This window comes from Podarcis muralis, chromosome 7 (assembly GCF_964188315.1).
Source record: "Podarcis muralis chromosome 7, rPodMur119.hap1.1, whole genome shotgun sequence".
NCBI classification, from domain to species: Eukaryota; Metazoa; Chordata; class Lepidosauria; order Squamata; family Lacertidae; genus Podarcis; species Podarcis muralis.
In genome coordinates this window covers 51,543,599-51,566,011 of record NC_135661.1, presented here as the reverse complement: position 1 = coordinate 51,566,011, position 22,413 = coordinate 51,543,599, and the positions used below count along the sequence as shown (strand labels likewise).

The 22,413-nt window shown below is 42.6% G+C and overlaps 1 protein-coding gene across 1 annotated transcript in view; it reads left to right on the top strand.

Moving 5' to 3' along the window:
* The window catches only part of SLC12A4 (solute carrier family 12 member 4), a 65,235-nt gene that overhangs the window by 31,808 nt on the left and 11,014 nt on the right, over nucleotides 1–22,413 (top strand). Inside the window, exons 2-17 of the mRNA XM_028739597.2 lie at nucleotides 431–525; nucleotides 5,069–5,200; nucleotides 7,270–7,416; nucleotides 8,417–8,471; nucleotides 9,444–9,574; nucleotides 10,346–10,587; nucleotides 11,590–11,804; nucleotides 13,570–13,734; nucleotides 13,839–13,937; nucleotides 15,058–15,115; nucleotides 15,822–15,996; nucleotides 16,700–16,818; nucleotides 18,735–18,833; nucleotides 19,228–19,347; nucleotides 20,399–20,503; nucleotides 21,611–21,779. Of these exons, the coding sequence (XP_028595430.1) occupies nucleotides 431–525; nucleotides 5,069–5,200; nucleotides 7,270–7,416; nucleotides 8,417–8,471; nucleotides 9,444–9,574; nucleotides 10,346–10,587; nucleotides 11,590–11,804; nucleotides 13,570–13,734; nucleotides 13,839–13,937; nucleotides 15,058–15,115; nucleotides 15,822–15,996; nucleotides 16,700–16,818; nucleotides 18,735–18,833; nucleotides 19,228–19,347; nucleotides 20,399–20,503; nucleotides 21,611–21,779 (2,126 nt within the window). The remainder of the gene's footprint in view (nucleotides 1–430; nucleotides 526–5,068; nucleotides 5,201–7,269; nucleotides 7,417–8,416; nucleotides 8,472–9,443; nucleotides 9,575–10,345; nucleotides 10,588–11,589; nucleotides 11,805–13,569; nucleotides 13,735–13,838; nucleotides 13,938–15,057; nucleotides 15,116–15,821; nucleotides 15,997–16,699; nucleotides 16,819–18,734; nucleotides 18,834–19,227; nucleotides 19,348–20,398; nucleotides 20,504–21,610; nucleotides 21,780–22,413) is intronic.

Genomic DNA, 22,413 nt, shown 5'->3' with positions numbered 1-22,413 from the left:
TCTGATGGTAGAAATTGAAGGTGAGCAGGCTTTATTTCAGATTGCTCAATCCAGAACACTTTTGTTTCTGCCTTCTCCCCCAGCATGTGGCCTCCCTCAACAGGAAAATGGCTGCCCACCCCTCTATAGGGTAATGACACCCCCTCTCACCCCTGTCCTGGCTGGCGTTCCGCATGTAGTGAGAGCCTGCACTAGATAGCATCCCAGCATGCTCTGCAGTGTGTGTGTGCATGTACATTTGTCAGCTGACAAATAAAGAGTTCTCCGAGGATAATAAATTTCTGAAAGCCATCAATTTTAAGATCATGGGCTAGTGGAAAAAGAAAACAAAACGATGCAAGTGTGCCAATTATGTCTCTTCCTTTTCTCAGAATTATGAGGTTGTCTTCTTCCCCAAATGATCTGGAATCTTCTTCTTTTCTTTCCGCAGGCCATGGCAACCATAAAGAAAGCAGTCCTTTCCTCAACAATTCTGATCCTGGCAAAGGAGGAGATTATTATGACAGAAACTTGGCTTTGTTTGAGGTAAAATAATAATAAGAATTTTAAATCAGCCTTGATTTTTTGTTCATTCTTCAGCTTCTTAGGGGTCCCTAAACCATGTTCCCACCTAAACCATGTTACTCATAAGAGTGGGGAGCTGATTCTGGCCCCATCTGCACTATACATTTAAAGCAGTACCATACTACTTTAAACAGTCATGGCTGGTAATCCTGGGAGCTGCAGTTTGTTGTGGGTGCTGATAGTTGTTAAGAGACCCCTATTTCCCTCAGACAGCTACAATTCCCAGAGTCCACTGGGAAGCTGGATTGACTGGATTGGAAGCTGGATTGACTGGATTGACTGGAAATGGTAGCTCTGTGAGGGGAATAGGGGTCTCCAAACAACACTCAGCACTCGCAACAAACTTCAGTTTTGACAGTAGGAATAAACAACTACAGTTTCCAGGTTTCTTGACTGCTCTCCTCTGTACACCAATTGCTGGAATTCCAAATAGGAAGAGCACTGATGCACTGAGGTCCTGCTTGTCAGCTTCCCTTGCACATCTGGTTGGCCACAGTGAGAATGGGATGCTGGATTAGGTGGGCCTTTGACCTGATTTAGCAGGGCTCATTTTATGCCCAGGTGTTGCTGGATGCCAGCTGCTATAAGCCCCAGCCAAGGAAGGGACAGCTTTCAGGGGAGAGGTGGCTGGTGGATGGATGTGCTTAACCCCCCTTGCCCCATCAAGGATAAAATGTGTTGAGCCACTTCCTCAAGTCTCTTTTCCCTGTGTATCTAAGTAGGTGGCTGTTGCGAAAGCCCACAATGACCATGGGGAATTGTTTCACCCTTGTTGCCAACTCTTCCTTCCCTTGCTTTAGCAGAGCCAGTGGAGCAATCTTTCTTGACAAAGAGCATAGGAACTACAGTCCTCTCATTATCCCTGCAGCACTTGTTTCCACATTATCTAGGTTGTCTCAGTCCCCAGTGTGCCTTTGGTTTCTCTGAATGCCTCTTCCCTATTATGTAGGCCCATCACTGACTGCCCTGGCCCACTGTGGCAGTTTTAGGTGTGGTGGTTCCTCATCTGGAGCGATCCCAGAAAACCATGTCCTGTCCATGTGCAAAGTTTTATTTATCCAGACTACCCATTTCCTATCATGCTCTTGGAGAAATTCGTGGGCAGTCAAGTAGCTAAAGCAGCCTTTGCTAGATGTTTAGAACTACCAACTCCATCAGCTTCAGCCAACATGGCTTTGCTGGCTGGGGCTGATGGGAGCCGTAGTCCAAAATAATTGTAGGCACTAGGCTGAGCTAAAGAAGGCATTTTAAAATTCATGCAAGAGAGCACATAAACAAGTGCAAAGTTGACCTTTTCTGATCTGCATTTTCACAGCTTGAGTAAACTAGAGCCTTGCAAAGAAATCCACAGAAATTTTTATTAGGCATTTCCAGTTTTCCCCAGCCAGGTTGCTGTTGACAGGTCTGGAATGCCTCCTTTTAAAATGCAGCCTCAAAAAGAAGACAAGTCCTAACCCTGTAATGTCTTGTTGGCATTAGTCTTTTCAACCCAGAACCTTCAGTATTGCATCACAGAGGAGAATCCTCTGCCTGTGTTAGGTTTGAATAAGAGAATGCAGTGACCTTTCTGCCAAGGGATGTGTGGTCATGTCTCAAAATGAGTCCTGGGGAAATGGCTCTTCACAGGTTTGTGCCTTTGCTCTTGATATCCCATTAGTGAGGCAATTATTGGTGAGAGAGAGAGAACACAATAGAAAGTTTCAATTGACTTCTTTTTCTCTGATACTGTTAATGCCGGCAAGGGTTTATGTTTCAGTGGTAGATGGCATGCTTTGTTTGCCCATGTTACCAAGTTTAATCCCCAGCACCTCCAGCATTAAAAGAGGCAGACTTGAAATCTTGTAAATCTGTTGTCAGTCAGAGCAGACAGAACTGGGCTATTTGGACAACATGGCCGCCTATGGAACTGGTTCCTTTGTGTTCATTTGGTACAATGAATAAAAGAAAGAACTAATTTAATTAAAACCTCTTTGGCAAAACACTCTAATGTAACTGAAACACCCCAGCAAAAAGATCTTAATTTAATTAAAGCTCCTTTAGCATTTTTTTATAATTACAAAAAAAATTTTGTAGTCGGCCCTTTTGTTTTTGTTTTGGGTGTGTTGCATTGTATTTTTAAAAAACACATCTTTGTGGTAACTGTTGGGAAAGGTTGGCCGACTTGCTTGCTTTTTCAGCAAATGTCAGTTTGCCCCTAAACTTCTTTTGCTGAGCTACGCCTTTGGTGTCCATTTAGCAGATCCCCTCAGCCAACATCCGGACCCTCTGCAAATCCCATATGTGGCATCAAAGACTGACAGGCAAGATGCCAGTACTGCGATGATGTGCCTGAGAGAATTATGTTGTAAAAGTTCTAAAAGTAGGCCCATATTTTTGTTTATTTAAAAGCATTTATAAACCACTTAAAGTCTCAAAGTGCTGTATGACATAAAAATAAACAATATCATTAGAACAAAAATACAACTGAAAACCAGTAAAACAGTAATATAAAAGCATATCAAAGTGTAAAAAACAGAAATTCAAACAAATAATATTTTAAGGTAAGGGGTAAATAAAGGAGCAGGAAATCATTGCACAACAGCCAGAGCATAAACTTCATATAACCAAATAGGTTATCAGTTGTTTAATTGTATTGAAACAACTAAAAGTTTTGTGGCCCCTTAAAGACTAACATGTTTTATTATCTGAAGGGGTAAATATCTGAAGAAGTATCTGAAGAAGTGTGCATGCACACGAAAGCTCATACCAAGAACTAACTTAGTTGGTCTTTAAGGTGCTACTGGAAGGAATTTTTTTTTTGTTTTGACTATGGCAGACCAACACAGCTACCTATCTGTAACATGTTTTATTATGACATAGAAACAGTTTCTTTTTCTTTTCTTTTTTCCTGCAATAGATTAACACAGGTATGCCTCTGGAAATTGTTCATTACATTTATTCTTAACATGACGTGTTTTATTTTATCAAACTTAAACTGGAGGCCCAGTGCTTATCAGCTTTCCCAGTGTCTTTTGGAAGATGGTAAGGCCAGGAGCATGCTTATTACTTTGCAAGCAGCTGAGTAAAATCCTGAAAGCAGGTTTTTCCTTACAGCTGCAGAAGTGTGTGTGTGTATGACTAGATAAGTCATTTATTTTTATTTGTAATGTCTGCAGAAAGTTCCGGAAGCAGGGCTTGGAAGGTTGCTGAGGGACTAGGCCTTCCTTGTCCCATGGGCCTCTTATAGTGACTGGTGTATGATATAGTTGCTTAGCAACAGCAATATAAAGGTAAAGGTAAAGGTACCCCTGCCCGTACGGGCCAGTCTTGACAGACTCTAGGGTTGTGCGCCCATCTCACTCTATAGGCCGGGGGCCAGCGCTGTCCGAAGACACTTCCGGGTCACGTGGCCAGCGTGACAAAGCTGCATCTGGCGAGCCAGCGCAGCACACGGAACACCGTTTACCTTCCCGCTGGTAAGCGGTCCCTATTTATCTACTTGCACCCGGGAGTGCTTTCGAACTGCTAGGTTGGCAGGCGCTGGGACCGAGCAGCGGGAGCGCACCCCGCCGCGGGGATTTGAACCGCCGACCTTTCGATCGGCAAGCCCTAGGCGCTGAGGCTTTTACCCACAGCGCCACCCGCGTCCCTTTTAACAGCAATATACTTTTACCCATATTCTTCCAAGCTGGGCATATATATGTGTGTGTGGTCTGCCATATATACACCCATATTCTTTCAGACCACATCAGGGAGTTTACCTGCAGGCTGAACTGGTGAGGGAAAACAAAAGCAGAAATGGGAATATCTTTATTCAAATCTTTGCTTGGCTTCAAATTTGATAAGTTACACTGTGGAGCCTGCTGTCATTCTCCACCCAGACATTATTTTATTGGTTCTTCTTTGTTTGATCACTGCCTCCTGCAGTTTGGTCAAACTCATGTTGGTAGCTTCGAGAACACTGCCCAGCCATCTTGTCCTCTGTTGTCCCCTTCTCCTTGTGCCCTCAATCTTTCCCAACATCAGGGTCTTTTCCAGGAAGTCTTCTCTTCTCATGGTACCTGTAGTAGTGCCGGGTTCACGTCTCTGCTCCTCCGCATGCAGCTGCTGGGTGACCTTGGGCCAGTCACACTTCTTTGAAGTCTCTCAGCCCCACTCACCTCACAGAGTGTTTGTTGTGGAGGAGGAAGGGAAAGGAGATTGTTAGCCGCTTTGAGACTCCTGAAGGGGAGTGAAAGGCGGGATATCAAATCCAAACTCTTCTTCTTCTTCAGTTCTGCTGACCGAGGTGGTTGGCAGGAAATGTGCAGAATAACAAGCTCTGAGACTTCATCAATCTGCAGGCAGCATGTTGGGGAGAGGTGCCCCCCATTATATGGAAACAATCCCATTGGTCTACTTCAAAGGCTGTTGTAACAATTTCTGAGGTCGTATAAATGTAGTGCCTTGAGCACGGAAAGCACTATGTAAATGCTAAGTATTTACTGTCATTACTGAACCTCACCATCTTGTGTTTCCTTTGCAGGAGGAATTGGATATTCGGCCAAAAGTCTCTTCCCTGCTTGGCAAGCTGGTCAGCTACACAAATCTCACTCAAGGAGCAAAGGAACATGAGGAAGCGGAAAGCACGGAAGGGTCAAGAAAGAAAATATCAAAAGTATGTAGGGTTTTCCTCTCAATTAAAACAACTACAACTACTGCTTGTATCTTCTTCCTCCTCCTCCTCATTTATTCAATTTATACCCCACCCTTCCTCCCAAAGGAGCCCAACATCAATATCATTTTTTTTAAAAATTCTAGAAACAGTTGAAAACATTCTAAAACAATTTAAAACCATCATATTTCTCTGCCGGTAATTTCAGGGTTTCCAGGTTCTGGCATAAAATGCCGGAGTAAACAGAAATGTTTTTAAATTCCTCGTGAAATTCAGTGAGGGTGAAAGATGAATTGCAACTGAGAAGCCCTGTCACACACGTCAGTGCCAGCTGGGTGGTGCCTCAGTGACAGTACCACCACCAAGGCTTCACCTGGCAATTGCAGGGTCTGAGATGATTGACATTGGGGAAGGTGCTCTTTTAGGTACCTGGGTCACTAGCCATTTAGAGCTTGGTACTAATACATTTCAATTGGGCACAGTTTTTTTGTTGTTGTTTTTTTTCTGTTTGTAGCATGATGTAGTAACATTTTGCAATGTTGAAATCCACACTAGTCATCAGTTAAGATCTCTTCAGTCCACACACACACACACACACACACACACACACACACACCGTGGGTTCTGTGCAGCCCATTTATGGGTCACACTTTTATAGATGCTTATTAATTCAGATGTCTGGGCTTAAGCTTAACCTCTATATCCATCATGGAATAACGATTCCCTTCTATGTTCAAGCCACAAAAGCTCAATATGTTTTAATTTCAAAGCAGAGGGCATTGATTCTGTTGTGATTCAGAACTATAGCAGCTATTTCTGTTATACAGAGAAATCAATGGAGGCTTTAGTCAATTTTGTCCCCTGGAGTTTGTTTGAGAGGCTATTAATTGTGAATAATTCTCCACATTTGTGAACAACAGGCTTCCCTGACCCTAAGGGTCAGCAAGCAGAGTCTCCTTCCTATGCCTGTCCCTTCCGCCTGACAAGGCAAATAACAACACACACACACACACACACCCCGTCACCTTGTTTCCCATTCTAGAGGCAAAAGAGATGTGGAGAAAGTGGTAGTTTGAGTTGTTTGGGATTGCTGGCCCTTCAGAAGTGGTAGTTGCCTTTCTACAAGCCTATGCAAGGTGGCTAACAACATTAATTAAAACACTAAAAATACAGACTTCATTCTAAAATAAAAACAGCTATAATCCCAAACAGTACCTTAAAACTTTTCTACTCTTCTTTCTTTGAATGCTCAAGTTCTTGAAATGATTTTAACTTGGTGCTGAGATGGAGGGAAGGTGGCTGCCCAGTAACATTTTTAGGAGGTAAACATTTCTCAGAAGAGAATGCCAAAGCCTGGGGGCACCACCACGGACAAGACCCTGTTTTAGGGTTGACACATATCTAACCTCTAAAGGTAGCAGGACTCTCATTGAAGTCCTTGGCCAGCAGGCAGGTTTGGAAGGGAGAGACAGTCTTTTGAAGACTAGAAGCTGTGCTGCAGTTTAGACCCTAGACACAAGTTCTATTGTGTGTTTCATGTTTGTAAGACATAGCAGGATCCTTTTGGCCAAAACCCAGAATGAACAACTTCGATTATTATACTTATGTTCAATAATCAAATTCAAGTAAATTCAGGTTGTTTCATATACAGTAGACCCACAACTTACACGGAGAGGGCAAATACCTGAGCTATCCATTGCACTTTCCTACAAGAGCAAAGCTATTTGCAACTGTTCAGAACAGAACAGAGGGAGATTGTCCAATTCTGGCACCCAGTGAAATGCAAGGATCTCTGAGGTGGCACATTTTATGTAGGAAAGTCACGTTTAATGTCAGAAAGGCTGAGCCAGTGGAAACAGGGAATGGGCAGAAAGAGTCATCCTTGTGTGTTTTTTTTGATGGATGCTTATTAAGACCTTTTTAGGCACCATAGGAGGTACTTCCAGCCACACTAATGCTCACAGATGCCAAATTGACATCCCTGGATCAATGCCAATAACCAGTACATGCTATACTACTGAATTACTCACTGTGGAATGAGGCTTGATTTACATACCTCGTGTCTTTTTCAGTCACCCAGCATGGGCACCTTGATGGGTGTTTACCTGCCGTGTATGCAGAATATATTTGGGGTCATTCTCTTCCTGCGATTGACATGGATGGTGGGAACGGCTGGTGTTCTGCAGTCCTTCCTGATTGTCTTAATCTGCTGCTGCTGTGTGAGTACATGACTCTGTTGCAAAGCTCTTCTCTCCAAGATGCCTTCCTGCCTGCCTCCTTTTGCATAATAAGACTCCTTGCCCAATCATGTAATATCCGTATTATTTCCTAAAAGATAGAAAACAGTGGGTGTTTAGTTGGGGGAATGTCTGCCTGCTTACCTTGCTTGGGTGCCTCAGTGCCTCAACCAACTTGGCCATTTATTTTGCTTGTGTCTCTCTCTTGTGTGACCCCTTTCCTTTTTGTCTTTCCCACTGTCTAAATTGCCAGCTCTGTGGAAGAGACTTGTCTTGCAGGGCACTATAGTTCACTGAGAGCACCTTAAATCTAATACTTTGGCTACAGAACACAGAAAGGAGAGCGATAATGACAAAAGCCTAGCACACTCTTGTCCACTACAAAAGCCGTGGAAAAATTAATAAAAACCCTGTAAAAGTTTGTGCATTATCTCCACTTTGTAATAGTGGCCAGGCAGCTGAAAGGCAACAAACCAAACCAGTGTGGAGTAGGGGTTAGAGTGCTGGACTAGGATTTGGGAGACCACAGTTCAAATCCTCACACAGCCATGAAGGTGACCTTGGGCCAGCCACTGTCTCTCGGTCTAACCTACTTCACAAGTTTGTTGTGAGAATAAAATTAGGAGATGGGGAGAAAGGTGTGCGCTACCTTGAGCTTCTTGGAGAAAAGGTGGGATATAAAAGTAATAATAAATAAAGTAAATAAATCCTCTTCACACATTATTCACACGAAAAGGGAAAGTGAGTAGAGAGGGGCTTTGGGAATTCACCAAAATGTGTTGTGTTTTCAGACTTGGTGGTTTCTACCTTCATAGTACAGCCTGTTGTGCTCTCAACCAGTTTGGTTAGTGATCAGGGATGATGGGAGTTGTAGTTCAAAATATCTGAAGAGCAACAGGTGGAGGAAGGGTAGCATAGTGGAACAGCTGTAGTTTTCCTTGCAAAGGTTACTTGTAAACATCCATTTTTTCCCTATTCACAGACTATGCTGACAGCCATATCGATGAGTGCTATTGCAACAAATGGTGTCGTTCCAGGTACTGTGTAACTTAACCATTGTAGATGCTGTTTTAAACCACTTGGAATCCGTGTACCAAGTAGATGAGTACAGGAAGCATGTATCCTTTCAAGCTTAATAGATTGGCTTCTCTTGTACATTGATCCTGAATGTAATCTATAAGGTTTGGCCTCTGTTCATTGCACTAGTTTGCATGGAATTGGCACTTAAGCCAAAATGAATGAGTATGCCTACCACTCTATCATGACATTCAGCAAGATGGAAAATTGGCTATGGTGATATCTTTTGCCTGGTTACATTGTGAGTGAAAGAAAATGCAAGCTGTTAGGTTTGGCATGGTTTGGATGGCTGAATTCTCTTTTTCCTCCGTTCCCTTTTAACCGAATGAACATGGTGCTAATAGATTTATACACTTTGCTGTACTGGGAATGCTGTTCTGCACTGGGGACATGTGCCTGTATGCATGTGCTCACACAATCCCAATGGTGACCGCTTGCTTCTAGAATCCCATGGGCCTGTTTTCATTTTTATGGAAAAGATAATTTCCCTTGTAGTTATGAAAGCAATATTTCAAATGAGAAGGCACTGCAGTTTGAGAGCTTTTTTTTTAAAAAAACCCCACTATGAGTTTGCATACTAACCTATATTTTCTTTCCACTTCTTACACCAACTGGGGACCCAAGTTTGAGAAACACTTGCTTATGTCATAATAAATTTGTTAGTATTTCAGGTGCAAAATTTTTTGTTTGGGAAACAAAAGAGCAAAACTTATTTGAGCCAAGTTCTGAAACATTCTGTATTCACTGAGTTCATTTAGCAGAGCTATTGTTAGTTACGAAAATGATGCCTGTTTTCAATAAGCATAGGGGAAAAAATGTACCTAATTTACGTAAAGCAACTTTTTATTCTGATTCTTCTTTTTGGACATCTAGCTTACAATTGTTCTTTGTGTAATCCTACAGAAAACATTTCTCTCTCTTTAACTTTATAGCTGGCGGTTCATACTTCATGATCTCAAGATCATTGGGCCCTGAATTTGGTGGCGCAGTGGGACTGTGCTTTTACTTGGGGACAACATTCGCAGGCGCTATGTACATCCTTGGTGCCATTGAAATTTTGCTAGTAAGTAGTGACAAATACATTTTAGGGAAAGATGAAACATGTTAGAATTACAGGCAAATCTCATCTTACACAAGGGTTCAGTTCCAGGAGTTCACATGTAGACAACAAAATGTGTAAAGTCAGGACCCTCCAGAACTGCCCCCCCCCCCCAATGCTGGGATTCCTACCCAGCTTTGAGGAGTCACAAGGGCTCTAGCAGAGTCCCAGAGCCCTCCTGCCTCCTTAACAAAGCCCAGTGCCTTGCTTGCCTTGCTCACAGTTCCAGAGAGCCTTAAAATAATACCTTAAGGGTATTTCATCTACTTATTTATTAAATGTATATCCTGCTTTTTGAGAAATTATATTCACAATACAGATTTCACATCATCTAAAATTGTTTTGCTACATTATGATATAAAAAATAAAGGAAGAAAACAGAAGTAAAAACAATTCCATAAATTAAAGTAGTAAAGCAACATTAAAATCCATGAACCCCCACAGCACAAAATCTGCAAGAGAGATTACTCTCTGAAAGTAACTGAGCAGAGTTAAGCCTTCAGAACTTCCTTAAACTTCGGAAGGCACCACTGTGAAGACATATTACATGCTGGAATCTTGCAAAATTGATTAAAAATTGTTTGGTTCATGTTTGTTTATGATCATTGGCTACTCAAGACGTAAATTTGGTTTAGTTTGGATATATATGTGTTTTGCCAGGGATGTCCTGTTGAACCTAAGGACATCATAAATTGCTTTCTTTTTGTTGTAGACACTGTGTTCTAACTGTTTCAGACATACATTGCTCCTCAAGCGGCCATTTTCCATCCAACTGGGGCCCACGACACTTCCAATGCCACGCTGAATAACATGCGAGTGTATGGGACCTTGTTCCTCACGTTCATGGCTGTGGTAGTCTTTGTAGGCGTGAAATATGTCAACAAATTTGCATCTCTGTTTTTGGCTTGTGTCATAATATCCATCTTGTCCATCTATGCTGGAGCAATCAAATCCATCTTTGAGCCACCCGTTTTTCCGTAAGTAAATGGCAACAATTGAAACAGAGTTGTTTGAAATCTCCTTACAATAGTGCTATCAATGAAAAGAAAAAAATCCTAGCTGTTGGGTTGGGAGATGTGGCTCCCCCCCCCCCCCCCACTAAGGCCCATACAGCTGGGAAAAGAGGGGAACCTGCATCAATTTATTTTTATCAAATGAAATACTGCCCCTTCCAATCCAGTCCACACACCTGAGAAATAAGGATGAAAATACAAATGTTGGCCCTCAATGGAGAGAGAAGTTTTCCCACCTCTAGATTAACTTTAAGGGAGGGAGAAATGCAAGTTTAGGGAAGGAACATAGGGAAGAGCAAGAGATAATGAGCATTTAAGAGAAAAGAAGACCTTTGGTGCCTTTTTAGAGCAAAGGAAAAGTGCAGAAAAGGGTCCTCCAAATGTTTAGGTTGCATTTTTCTCTGCATGGAAAGACAAAAATGCTTGAGGGTAGTTTTCTGTAGTATAGAAGAAAAAAAGATGGTAGTATTTTGTAGAATTAATGTGCATTCCAGCACAAGATTAATCAGTCAATCACCTACCTACTTAATATAACACAAACTGAATTTATGGAATTGGTGTCATAAAGTATACTGATGACCACTAGCTTAGATGAGTTTAAAGAGGATTAGGCAGAGTCATGGAGAATAAGGCTACAAATCATAATAGCTTTGTCAAAACTTAAGGTTCAGAGGTCACCAAATAGTAGTTGCTGGGGAGCAACAGCCAGAAAGGGCTGGCTCCTTCATGGCCTCCTCTTGGGCTTCCTGGGAGCATCTGATCAGTGACTGGGAAGCAGGATGCTTGAGGAGCTGGTGGACTTTTGGTCTGATCCAGCAAAGCTCTTGTTGTATTCCTGCATTTCAAAAGTGATCTACTTTCTGCTGCTTTCTTACGGACTTCAGGGGAGAGCTTTTCTTTTGTGGATTTGCAAGAAATCTATGAAGCTTATATATAACAAATCTGCAAACCTTTGTGTCTTCCCAGAGTTTGCATGTTAGGCAACAGGACTCTTTCAAGGGACCAGTTTGATGTTTGTGCCAAAACTACAGTCGCTGGCAACGTCACTGTGCCCTCCCAGTTGACGGAACTCTTCTGCCCAGGCTTCAATATAACCTCTGGATTCTGTGATGAGTATTTCCTGTTCAACAACGTTACTGAGATTGTAGGGATTCCTGGAGCTGCTAGTGGCATTTTGAAAGGTAGAGGCAAAGTTATTACCATGATATTACTCCACTATTATTGGGACATGCCCAGTTCCAATGCCAGGATATTATGCACCCTTGGCAAGGCTAACTACTTGCACTGCCCCCCCCCCAAATGCTAACCTCAGTTTTCCAAAACAGATGGTTTGTAGAAAAAATGGAAAGCCCAAAACCCAATTGCTATATTTATTTTAAATTTCAATAATAAGTCATGCAACAATCTTTGACAATCTTTCTCAAATGCAAAAGAAAACATTTTAGCACACAAATCGTTTTGAATAATCTTGAGAATTGTGATGTTAAAATGCAAGTCTCTTCAAAGTTTCCATTCCAGACACATCAAAATCTTTTCCTTTGCAAAATTTGTCACCAATTCCTTCAGGTCAAGTGCTGATGCTTGGGCTTGTTCAGTTGATATAGTTGCCAAGCCAACTAGCCTATTTTGCCACATTGTTGAGCATATGTGAGTTTTTAATAAGTTTGAACTTTGAGAAACTGCGTTCAAAATACAAAGTAAAAGTGAAATATTATCAGAAACGTATAAGTTATAACAAAAAGGAATCGGTATAAAAATGTGCCATTGAGAGGTCAGTCATGCGCCCCTGTGAGATCTGTGCCCTAGGCTTCCTAGTTGGCATAATGATGGCACTGGCACTGGTTATGGCCAAAGGCCTTGGTGAAGCACATGTTTTGCATTCAGGAAGTCCCAGTGTCAATCCCCTAGCATTTATAGGAAAGGAAATATCCTATCTGAAACCCTGGAGAGCCACTGCAAATTAAGTGTGACACTACACTGAGTTAGATGGACTGGTGATCTGATTCTGCATAAGGCTGCTTCCTTCCTTTCAAATTATTTCTGTTTCTCAAGCAGTGTGCATTGTGCTTTATAAAGGTACTTGCAACCTGAAATTCAACACAGGGGAGACTATGGAGGAATGGGGAAGGGAGAGTAAAAAGGGGAAGAATGTGTGTTTCCTTCAGTTAAACATACTTAGGTTTCGTTAAAAGAGTACAGAGGACTAAAGGGTATGCCAGAAGTTACACTGAAAATGTGGGCTTAAAATATGAGCTTAAAGTCAGTGATGTGACACACCTGAATGTTTGCAGCACATTGCTTTGTACTTAGGATCAGGTACAGAATTAACCATCCTGAAAATATTCCTTCTTTTGGATTTAAAAAAGAAATTCAAGACACTAAATTCTTAACTGCTTAGTGTGTAGAAAGAGTTCTGAATGAGATTTCCATTGGTCATAGTGTGGAGATATGGGGTCCTCCTGTGAAGCTCTTTGCTTTTCCTAGCTACAGAAGGAAAAACTATATGATTTATACAAGTTGTAGAACCCACTTGCTTTAGATGCAGAACCTGTGTAAACTTGTCCGTCCCCCCCGCCCAGAGTCAATGTTAAATGATGACACGGTGTAATATGTCATGTGCTGTTGTTCATCTGAGGTTGTAGTTACCTAATTTTAAGACCTGCTAAGGAACTGATGATTGTTATTATGTCTTCATATGTAAAACCACATAATTCAAAGAGGGTGGTGCACTTTCCCCCCCATGACTGTGTGTGTGTGTGTATATATATGAGAGAGAAAGAGGGAGAGATACTCCTGAACAATAGGATACCTGATACAATATTTCTTGGACTTCCTAAAAAATCATCCTCTGATAACATTTTCCTTGTGCCTAACAAAGAAAGTGAGCAGATGTTTCATTCAGTAAGTTATTTGTTCACTCTGTGCTTCTTTGCTCCCCCACCCCAGATAACATCTGGAGCAATTACTTGGAGAAAGGTGAGATTCTGGAGAAAGCTGATCGCCCATCTGTTGATGTGGCTGGACATAAGAGCAACCTTCACCTTTACGTTTATGCAGACATAGCAACTTCCTTCACAGTGCTCGTTGGCATCTTCTTCCCTTCAGTGACAGGTGAGAATACGGAGACGGGCAGATTTTTTATACCTCTGGGCACTTTGGAACTCTTTGGGTGGGAGACGTGCTTCTCATTCCTACATTCTTGCTTTTCTTTTAAGGGATCATGGCTGGCTCAAACCGATCTGGAGACCTCAAAGATGCCCAGAAGTCTATTCCTGTTGGAACTATCCTAGCTATTATAACGACGTCTCTAGTCTGTATCCTTATTTTTTTTAAAATAAAAAATTGTGGTGGTTCTAATACATAAGCTGCCCCATACTAGGTCAGACTGTTTGCCCATTGTGATGTTCCTGCAGTTTTTTGCAGGGGCCTGTCCTTAGGTTGTCCCTAAGGGTAGGCCTCACAGATAGTCCACTGGGTCCACAGTTCCTTTAGGTTCCTGCTGCCACCACCAACTGACTTGGAGGAAGCAGTAGGACTCTCCCTTTGTATGCCTACTCAACCCCAGCTCTGCTTCACACTGGAGTGGTCTGCTTCCTATTTAAGTAAGGAATTGAGTAACATTTTCTTAAATAATAGTTTCCAATGTTCCAGGATTCTACACTAATACAGCTGCCTCTGGCCCTAGCTGTTATCCTAACACTGCATATTTTGACATCTATTATCCTATGTTCCAACCTAACGCTTATCTCCGTCTAAGTGTCATTTTAGTAACTGGTCCCATCTACAAGTCACTCCCCCCCCCTTTTTTTTTAGACCAATCCTTTTTGGATTGTCAGGTCAGATCTTTATTTCACCCATCCACCCTGCAGGCCAATTTTGACACTTTCCAATCTTCTGGTGTCATTTTGATGCCACGTGACTGATAGGTGGGTGGTCCCACTTGCACATTACTGTTGACTGGTGGGGAAGGTGTGTGCTTCATCAGCATGTTCCCTGAAGGACATGCACTAGTGAAGTAGCATCCAGCAGGATTGAACCCTGCCCATCACCATGCCCATCAGTTGATGCCACCCAGTGACACGAACTGATAAACAGGTAGACGTAGATTTGAGGAAATAGATTCACAGGCCTAATTGGACATCCTGGTGGGCTGAGATTGATCCGCAGGCCAAAGGTTCCCCACCCTTGCCCTTAAACTTCTGATTTACCCATGCAGTGCAACATTATGCAGTTTGAGTGGCACTGGCCCATGCTGGCTGGGTGTGATGGGTGTGGGAGTCCAATAGCATCTAGAGGGCCACAGGTTCCCCACCCCAACTCTATAGGAATATATAAGGATTTTTATGGCAAGTACTATAGTTATAGGGATGTGTTGCGTCTTACTGACACTGTCAGAAATCAGGCTGGTTTCTTTAATGGAATGTGCACCTTCAGATTTCAGCTGTGTGCTGCTGTTTGGTGCTTGCATTGAAGGGGTTGTTCTTAGAGATAAGTAAGTAACCATTAAATTTCTGCTTACTTTCATGTGTAAAACAATGTGGTCAAAATCATGGCTATGCCTCTCATTTTTGCTGTGTGAAATTAGCTTTCTCTTCAGCATATTGCAAAATGGCTGTGATCTCCTTGCCATTTTATTGTTTGTGATAAGTCATTGTTTGCCTTAGCATTGTGTGTTAACGGGGACACTGTTGTGGGAAGGGATTGTATGGCATCTGCAGCCGAAAATAACAGACATTTTGTAGCCAGCTACTTTTGTATCTGAAATTGCATATCCAGTTAGAGATGTGAGCCACCAAGTCAAAGACCATCCTTATATATTATTTTGTATATCCACACTGATCACCCAGTTATTTTTGTGTCTCATCATTGAGTTTGGATCATTAAGCTATTTCAGTTTTAGGATCCAGGGCTGTTGAGGGCCATATGGTCCAACCCCCTGCTAGATGCAGGACATTCAAAGCTTGAGTGTCTCCAGCAGATGGCTGTCCAAATTCTACTTAAAGACCTCTAGCAAGTAACGATGCTGTTGGTAAACATTTCATTATGCCCTAATATTTAAAGCATTAAATTTAAATTCCTTGCATGAACAGTAACTCGTTTTGGGAAATAAATATTGAAATTTCCATGGAAAAATACTTTTCACCATTTAATGAAATCCAAGGCTTCTTTTCAATCGACTTGTTCCATCTTTTCTGCAGATATGGTGATGCCGTGAACAGGAACTTAGTGGTGGGCACCCTTGCGTGGCCCTCGCCGTGGGTCATTGTGATAGGCTCGTTTTTCTCTACTTGCGGAGCAGGTTTGCAGAGCCTCACTGGTGCCCCACGGCTGCTTCAAGCAATTGCCAAGGACAACATCATTCCTTTCTTATGGGTTGGTACATGTTGCACCAAGCAAGTTCCTGGGAAAAACCCTTATGAATCTGGGAGCTTTGTGTGCTCCCTGAGGCATAAATAGGGTCCTAACAGGAAGCTGACTCTGATTGAGAAGGCTAGATTCCATGTCTTTTAAGAAAGCAAGCTTTTACTCCTAATTAAAAATAAACCCAAGGAGGGAACTCTAGTGGGGTGGGGGTGAAGAACCTAGAGGGAAAATACGACTCCTACTAATAAAATTATTAGTGAGCTTATGATAGTCATATATACTGAGCAGTGGAAAACTGGTAGCTATCAGAGAGCTAGCCTGTTTCAGGCGTTCACATTTGTTGTTGGAAGCCGCCCAGAGTGGTTGGGTAGAAATAAATTATTATTATTATTATTATTATTATTATTATTATTATTATTATTATTTTATTATTATTATTATTATCATCATCATCATCATCATCTCTTGTGCATGTGAGGGCTCCCTACAGATGTTCTAGTGAATGTTTTTTGGGTGGGGAAAGGCTGAGATGCCTCCCCTTGGAGCTATAATGCATATATTGATTCTTCACAAATAAATGTCTGGAAAGTGCTACACACTCTCTCTCCCCACTGCCTCACTTCCAGCACAAGCTTTAGATGCTTTCTATGAACTGTTCAAAACTTAAATGAGGCACTGCAAACTCCTTTTGTTCTGCAATCTCTTTTTACAGGTGTTTGGCCACGGGAAGGCAAACGGCGAGCCAACCTGGGCCCTTCTGCTCACAGCACTGATCGCAGAACTCGGCATTCTTATCGCATCCCTTGACATGGTGGCCCCGATTCTTTCTATGTGAGTTTTCCCCCCAGAAGTTTTATTGCCATAAGATAGGTTTTGTATTAGCAGCACTTAACAGAAGCAGACCAGCTGTGTTAAAGGTTTTTTTAAAACCAAATTTTAGTGGGGATGAATTTGGAAGGCAAGGATCACACTAAAACGTCCTGGTCCTTTGTTGTGGCTGCTGGTTGTAACCTTTTAAATCCACTCAAATGCCCCTTGGAATGATGCTTTGTCATAACTAGGGACATTATGGGGAATTAAAGATGGTAGCTGGTAGCTAAGAGGAGCCAGGAAGGAATGCACCAGTGATTTTGCACCCCGTAACCTTGAACTAGCTGAAAATCTGCTCCACACTTTGATTGCCTGTGAGTCTTGGTGAAGTAGGAGGTGCCATTATACTTCAGCTTCGCTTTCCACATAGACTTGTCTGCCCAGGAAACCTTGTATACCACAGGCAATTCTGGAAATTGTGCTAAAGTGCACAGTTGATTTTGTGGAGACTGCTGACCAGGCCCATTGAGCTATAGAGTTGTGTATGTACTAAGAGTGTACCCAATAATACATGCTGGCTGTGCACTGCAGAGGAAGGTGGATAGTAGCTTATTTCAGATAAAACAAGTTCCCAGGAACACAGTTTGTGTGTCTTTTTGGAAAACTATTGCAGCATGAAACAGGATGGCAATTGTATGCTTCTCTGCTTTCAGCAGCCAGCTGTAGAATATAAGCCTCCAGCGCCACTTAGTGGTGGCTCCAGTTTGTCACAGTTAAAAGGATTGGGAGGTGTTCAGTTCAGGGGTAAAATGACACTGAGCCCAGCTGTCATGGCAATTTATGAGCCAATGAGGCCAAATCCAAGTTGACAGAGTCAAACCCTGATGCTAGGTAGTTCAGGCCAGGATTGAACAATGTGCAAAAGACAACAGGACCTGAATTTTCATCACTCAAATGCTTCTTCCTATTCTGGGTTAGGAAGCGACAACACTGAAAACCTTGTAGTCCAGGCCTACACAACTTATGACCTACAGTGCTGAACCAAATGCACCTGCCATGTATGGTGGCTTGTCAGCTGACAGGCAGCCTCCTCTGCTGATTTTTAGCACCAAGAATACCAGGGCAGGTGGCTTGATGTTTGGCTTGGTGCTTCACATGTTGTACAGGCCTGACTGTAATGGATGTTAGCATGTCACCATCATAAAAAACAGTTCCACATGACATCCTTTCAACTCCCTCCAGGTGTAATAATAGAAAACATTTAGATAGCATTTTAAAGTGTCTGTAGTGTTTTGCATGTCTTGTAACATAAGTCAGTATCATAGATTCAGTAGGGGAGTAGAGGTGCAAATGAGAGAACAGTAGCCTGCCCTAAGGGCCACCTGTATAGGTGAGATTTGAAATAGGGAATTCCTGGCTTACACTCCTGGCCAGTGCAACAATACACATATGCCAAGGCCTGCAACCTCCCTTGAACTATAGGGCTTGACTAGAGCTGGTAGCTGCCATATGTTGACTGGGCCAAGGCCTGGGTAATTAGGAGGTGTTGAGAGAGCGAGCCTGTCTTTAATATAAATTTGTATCACTCTCTTCTCCCAGTGGGTTCAATTCAGGATTTTAGCTTTGGAACATGTGTGAGGGGTTGTCTAAGGCCATCCATACCCAAGAAAGAATTTGAACCTGGATATATCCAAATCGAAACCTCAAGACATGCATATCCTACAGACTTACAACAGTACTGTATCACTAAAGTTTCTCCCCAAATATTGGAAATTTTAGAAATTTAAAAGCAATTTAAATTGGTTGTGTTAATTTAAAACCCCTCCGTTTCCTCACACCGGTCTTCATTATGTTAGTTGTGAATTTTGTGCTTTGTTCTCTACAGTGGGCCCAGACCTAAATGTGATGTGTTTTTCTCTGTTTCGTCCCTCAACTAGGTTTTTCTTGATGTGCTACTTGTTTGTCAACTTAGCCTGTGCGGTGCAAACACTCCTAAGAACTCCAAACTGGAGGCCCAGATTTAAGTACTACCACTGGTAAGTTGAGAGAGAGAGAGTGTGTGTCTCACAAGCTTATTCATATGGCCACTTGATCCCTCCTCATTAAGGGTTAGGGCACTTGAGAGTCTGTGAAAAGCTAAAAGCAGAAAGCTAAGAGTTTTGGAAATGCTTTTCAGCAGACCATTTACACATATGTGCCCTTTGCATGATGACAACGCAACATCAAGTGATGATCTGCATGTGTGAATGAGCCATCACTGATATATAAACATTACAGATAAGAGTTCCTGTATCACCTCCAACACAGTCCTGTTCAGTGGAATCTGCACATTCAGCCGCCAGTCACCAAGGGTAAAGAAATCAAGGAATGCCCGTGCATGTTTGAACCAGCTCTAAATATGTGCTAACATTTGAGTTTTGTTTCCTTCAGGGCCTTGTCCTTTTTAGGCATGAGTATCTGCCTTGCGCTGATGTTCATCTCCTCCTGGTATTATGCTTTAGTGGCAATGCTCATTGCAGGCATGATTTACAAGTACATTGAATACCAGGGGTAAGTAGCTTCTGATCAAAATAACATGATAATGTGATTGCTGGGTGTGGGTGTATGCATGCACACAGAGTTATCCCTTTAACAGTAGCTATAGCCTGGGAAGCCCTGAATTGGATCTTCCGAAGGATGCTTAATTCTATCATTTAATTTCTGAATTGTTATGGGTTGTGTCCAACGAAGTTGTTCTATTCACGCAAGGTTTTCTACTTGCGCAACAGAGTTTTCCCTCCCTCCCCCCCCCCCCCAATCTGCTCCACAGAGAAAGTTCTTGAAATAGTGGGAGCAGAGGAGGGTAAATATCATTGTGGAAGTCTTTGGGCAAACGAATGACTTTGGGCTTGTCCACACTTCTGCTTGTCTCATGCCTAGAAAACTGAGTGGTTTTCTGCTTGCCCTGTGTTTTCTAGGCATGGGTCCGAGAGGTTTGGTCTTTGCCCTGCTGCTTTCCCCTGGAAAACCTGCTCTTTAGTGCAAAATCAGAGCAAACGTCAATCCAGAGAAAACCCAATTGACTTTTGCTCCGATTCAGTGTTAAACAGTGGGTTACCCCAGGGGGAAACAGTGGGGCAAGTGGAAGTGTGGATGAACCCACCCTTTGGAAGCACATAGTCCAGTGAATGTTCTAGAAATATCTACTGTTGCGTTGTCCTCTCTAAGTGGGTCTAAACCTGGCCAGTGTTAGTATGATAGGAAGGGGAGCATGTGGCCCTTCAAACATAGTGTTGAATTCCCACCACCTGGAAGTCATTGTCTGTGTGGCCAAATGGTAAGGGAACACCTCCCTGTTATATAGGGAGAACTCTGGGAACTTTATGTAAACTGTTCTATGATTCCCAAAGGAAGAGTGAGATACAGGGGTAACAAACAGAGTATCGAGGTCTAGCTAGGGAAGCCCACCCAGATGGGCGGGGTATAAATAATAAATTATTATTAAATTATTATAGTCATGGGAAGTCCATTTATACTGTGAGACAGAAAGTAAGTGATCTAAATACAGTTTTTTCTGGAAAGGGAGTCGCGCTCTAAACTGGCTTAATTTTGTAAATTACAGGGCGGAGAAGGAATGGGGTGATGGGATCCGGGGCCTGTCTCTAAGTGCTGCCCGATATGCTCTGCTGAGATTGGAGGAAGGTCCCCCACACACCAAGAACTGGAGGTGACTTCTTGTTGTTTCTTCCCAGTTAATGACATGGAGAGTTGTGTTTTCCCCAGATTCTGAACTTGCATGAAATCAAAATAATGCACATTCTGCAAGCCCCTTGATGCAGGACTTTTTGCTTACTTTAAAAAACATGTGTGGAAGAGGCTCTTATGTGCAGATTCTTCCCCCCAATACAAAAATCCTGGAAGATTGTCTGCAGAGAACTAGTAGGAGCCAAACTGAAGACAAGCAAAATGAAACATTTCAGCAATGCACAGTTTTAAGTTATGAACCTCTTGCCTTGGATATTGTAATTTTCACATAAGGTTCTGTTGCTTCTTCCATCTCCTCCCATGTCACCATGTCTAATGTCCTGCTTGGGTTTATGCAACTAAAGATCACACCCTCATGCACACCCTCCACTTCTCCAAGGCTACTTATTGCAGGGAAAGAGTCGTAATGAGAGGCATAGCAATTAGCCAGTGTTGAGCAATGGTTGAAGTGTTGGACTAGGACCTGGCAGCCGTTCATGAATGAAGCTCACTGGGTGAACTTGGGCCTAGCCATCCTCACAGGATTGTCAGAAGACTAAATTGGGAGCAAGTAGCCATATATGCCACACTGAGCTCCTTGGAGAGAAGAAACAAATGGTGTTGGAACTGTCTTTCAGACAAGTGTTTCTGCTGTTACTGAGCTTCTCATGAAGGATTGCCTCAGCATTCTAGGAACACTGATATGAAAAGCCCTGTCATAAATCAAATTGTTACATACTTTCTGGCTGTATGGTCCTCTTTCATAGAAATGTCACACATGTTGCACAAATAAATATGGTGATCCAGCTGTCTCCCACCCCCACCCCCAGGCCCCAGTCAGCCCCTTGAAAGTCTGGATGGGTAGCTTTATTTAGTATGCAGCCTTCAGCCTGTTTGGATTAGATTTAGATGTGAACTTCCCATGTGAACTGAATTTTTGATGAGCCAGTCTCCTGGTGAAAGCTGTCTGAATATATAAAAGCCAGTTGGTGAAATAGCTCTTCAATGCTCCCAAGCCAGAGTGCTCCTTAAGAGCTGCTTAATATTCAAAAACCTGGCCCCCAAACCGTTTCTTTTCCTCTCTTTTCAGACCGCAGCTGTTGGTGCTTCTGAAACTGGACGAAGATTTGCATGTGAAATACCCCAGACTGTTGACATTTGCTTCTCAGCTGAAAGCCGGCAAGGGACTGACCATCATTGGAACAGCGATACAAGGCAACTTCCTGGAGAGCTATGGAGAAGCACAGGCGGCTGAACAGGTGGGCAGGGGGGGCAGGGGGGAGGCTAAACACAAAGTGTAAGTATCATGGAGCATTTGGCAAGAAAGTTTATATGGCTTTCTAAGGCCTGAGGCTCCATCCAGAAAAAGCCTCTTGGCAGGCAAGCAAATCGTTTTCTAGCCAATAATGTGTTTTCAGAGATGTGCTAAGGCTTCAGCTGAACCAAAGACTAAAGAATGTCTGAGTGCAGTGTTGTTTTGTTTATTCAAGGCTTTTTTCCCAGCAAAGGCTGTGTATCCTCCACACTAAAAAAAATAATTTAAATTCTCTACCAAAAAAGTGAAATTGTGCTGTGTCAATGAGACTTGTTTCTGGGCTCCATTTAGAATTCTGGTCTTGAACTTTATGGCTTGAGATCGGGGCCTTTAAGTTTGCTTGTCAGTACAGACTGACCATTTTGCATGCATTTGACTGGCATGTGACTGCCCAAGCATGTGCCATTTTCGGATCCGAAAGGGTGTGGAACGGGGCAGGGGCCTACACATGCAATTACCTGATGCAACCCCTGCACAAACCGGGAGTTGCTTGTACACTAATATTTTAATCAGGGACCTTTTCCTGGGTTTCTCCGCCATCTTGAGTTATGGTGAGAGGTTGCTGAGGAAAGAGCTTT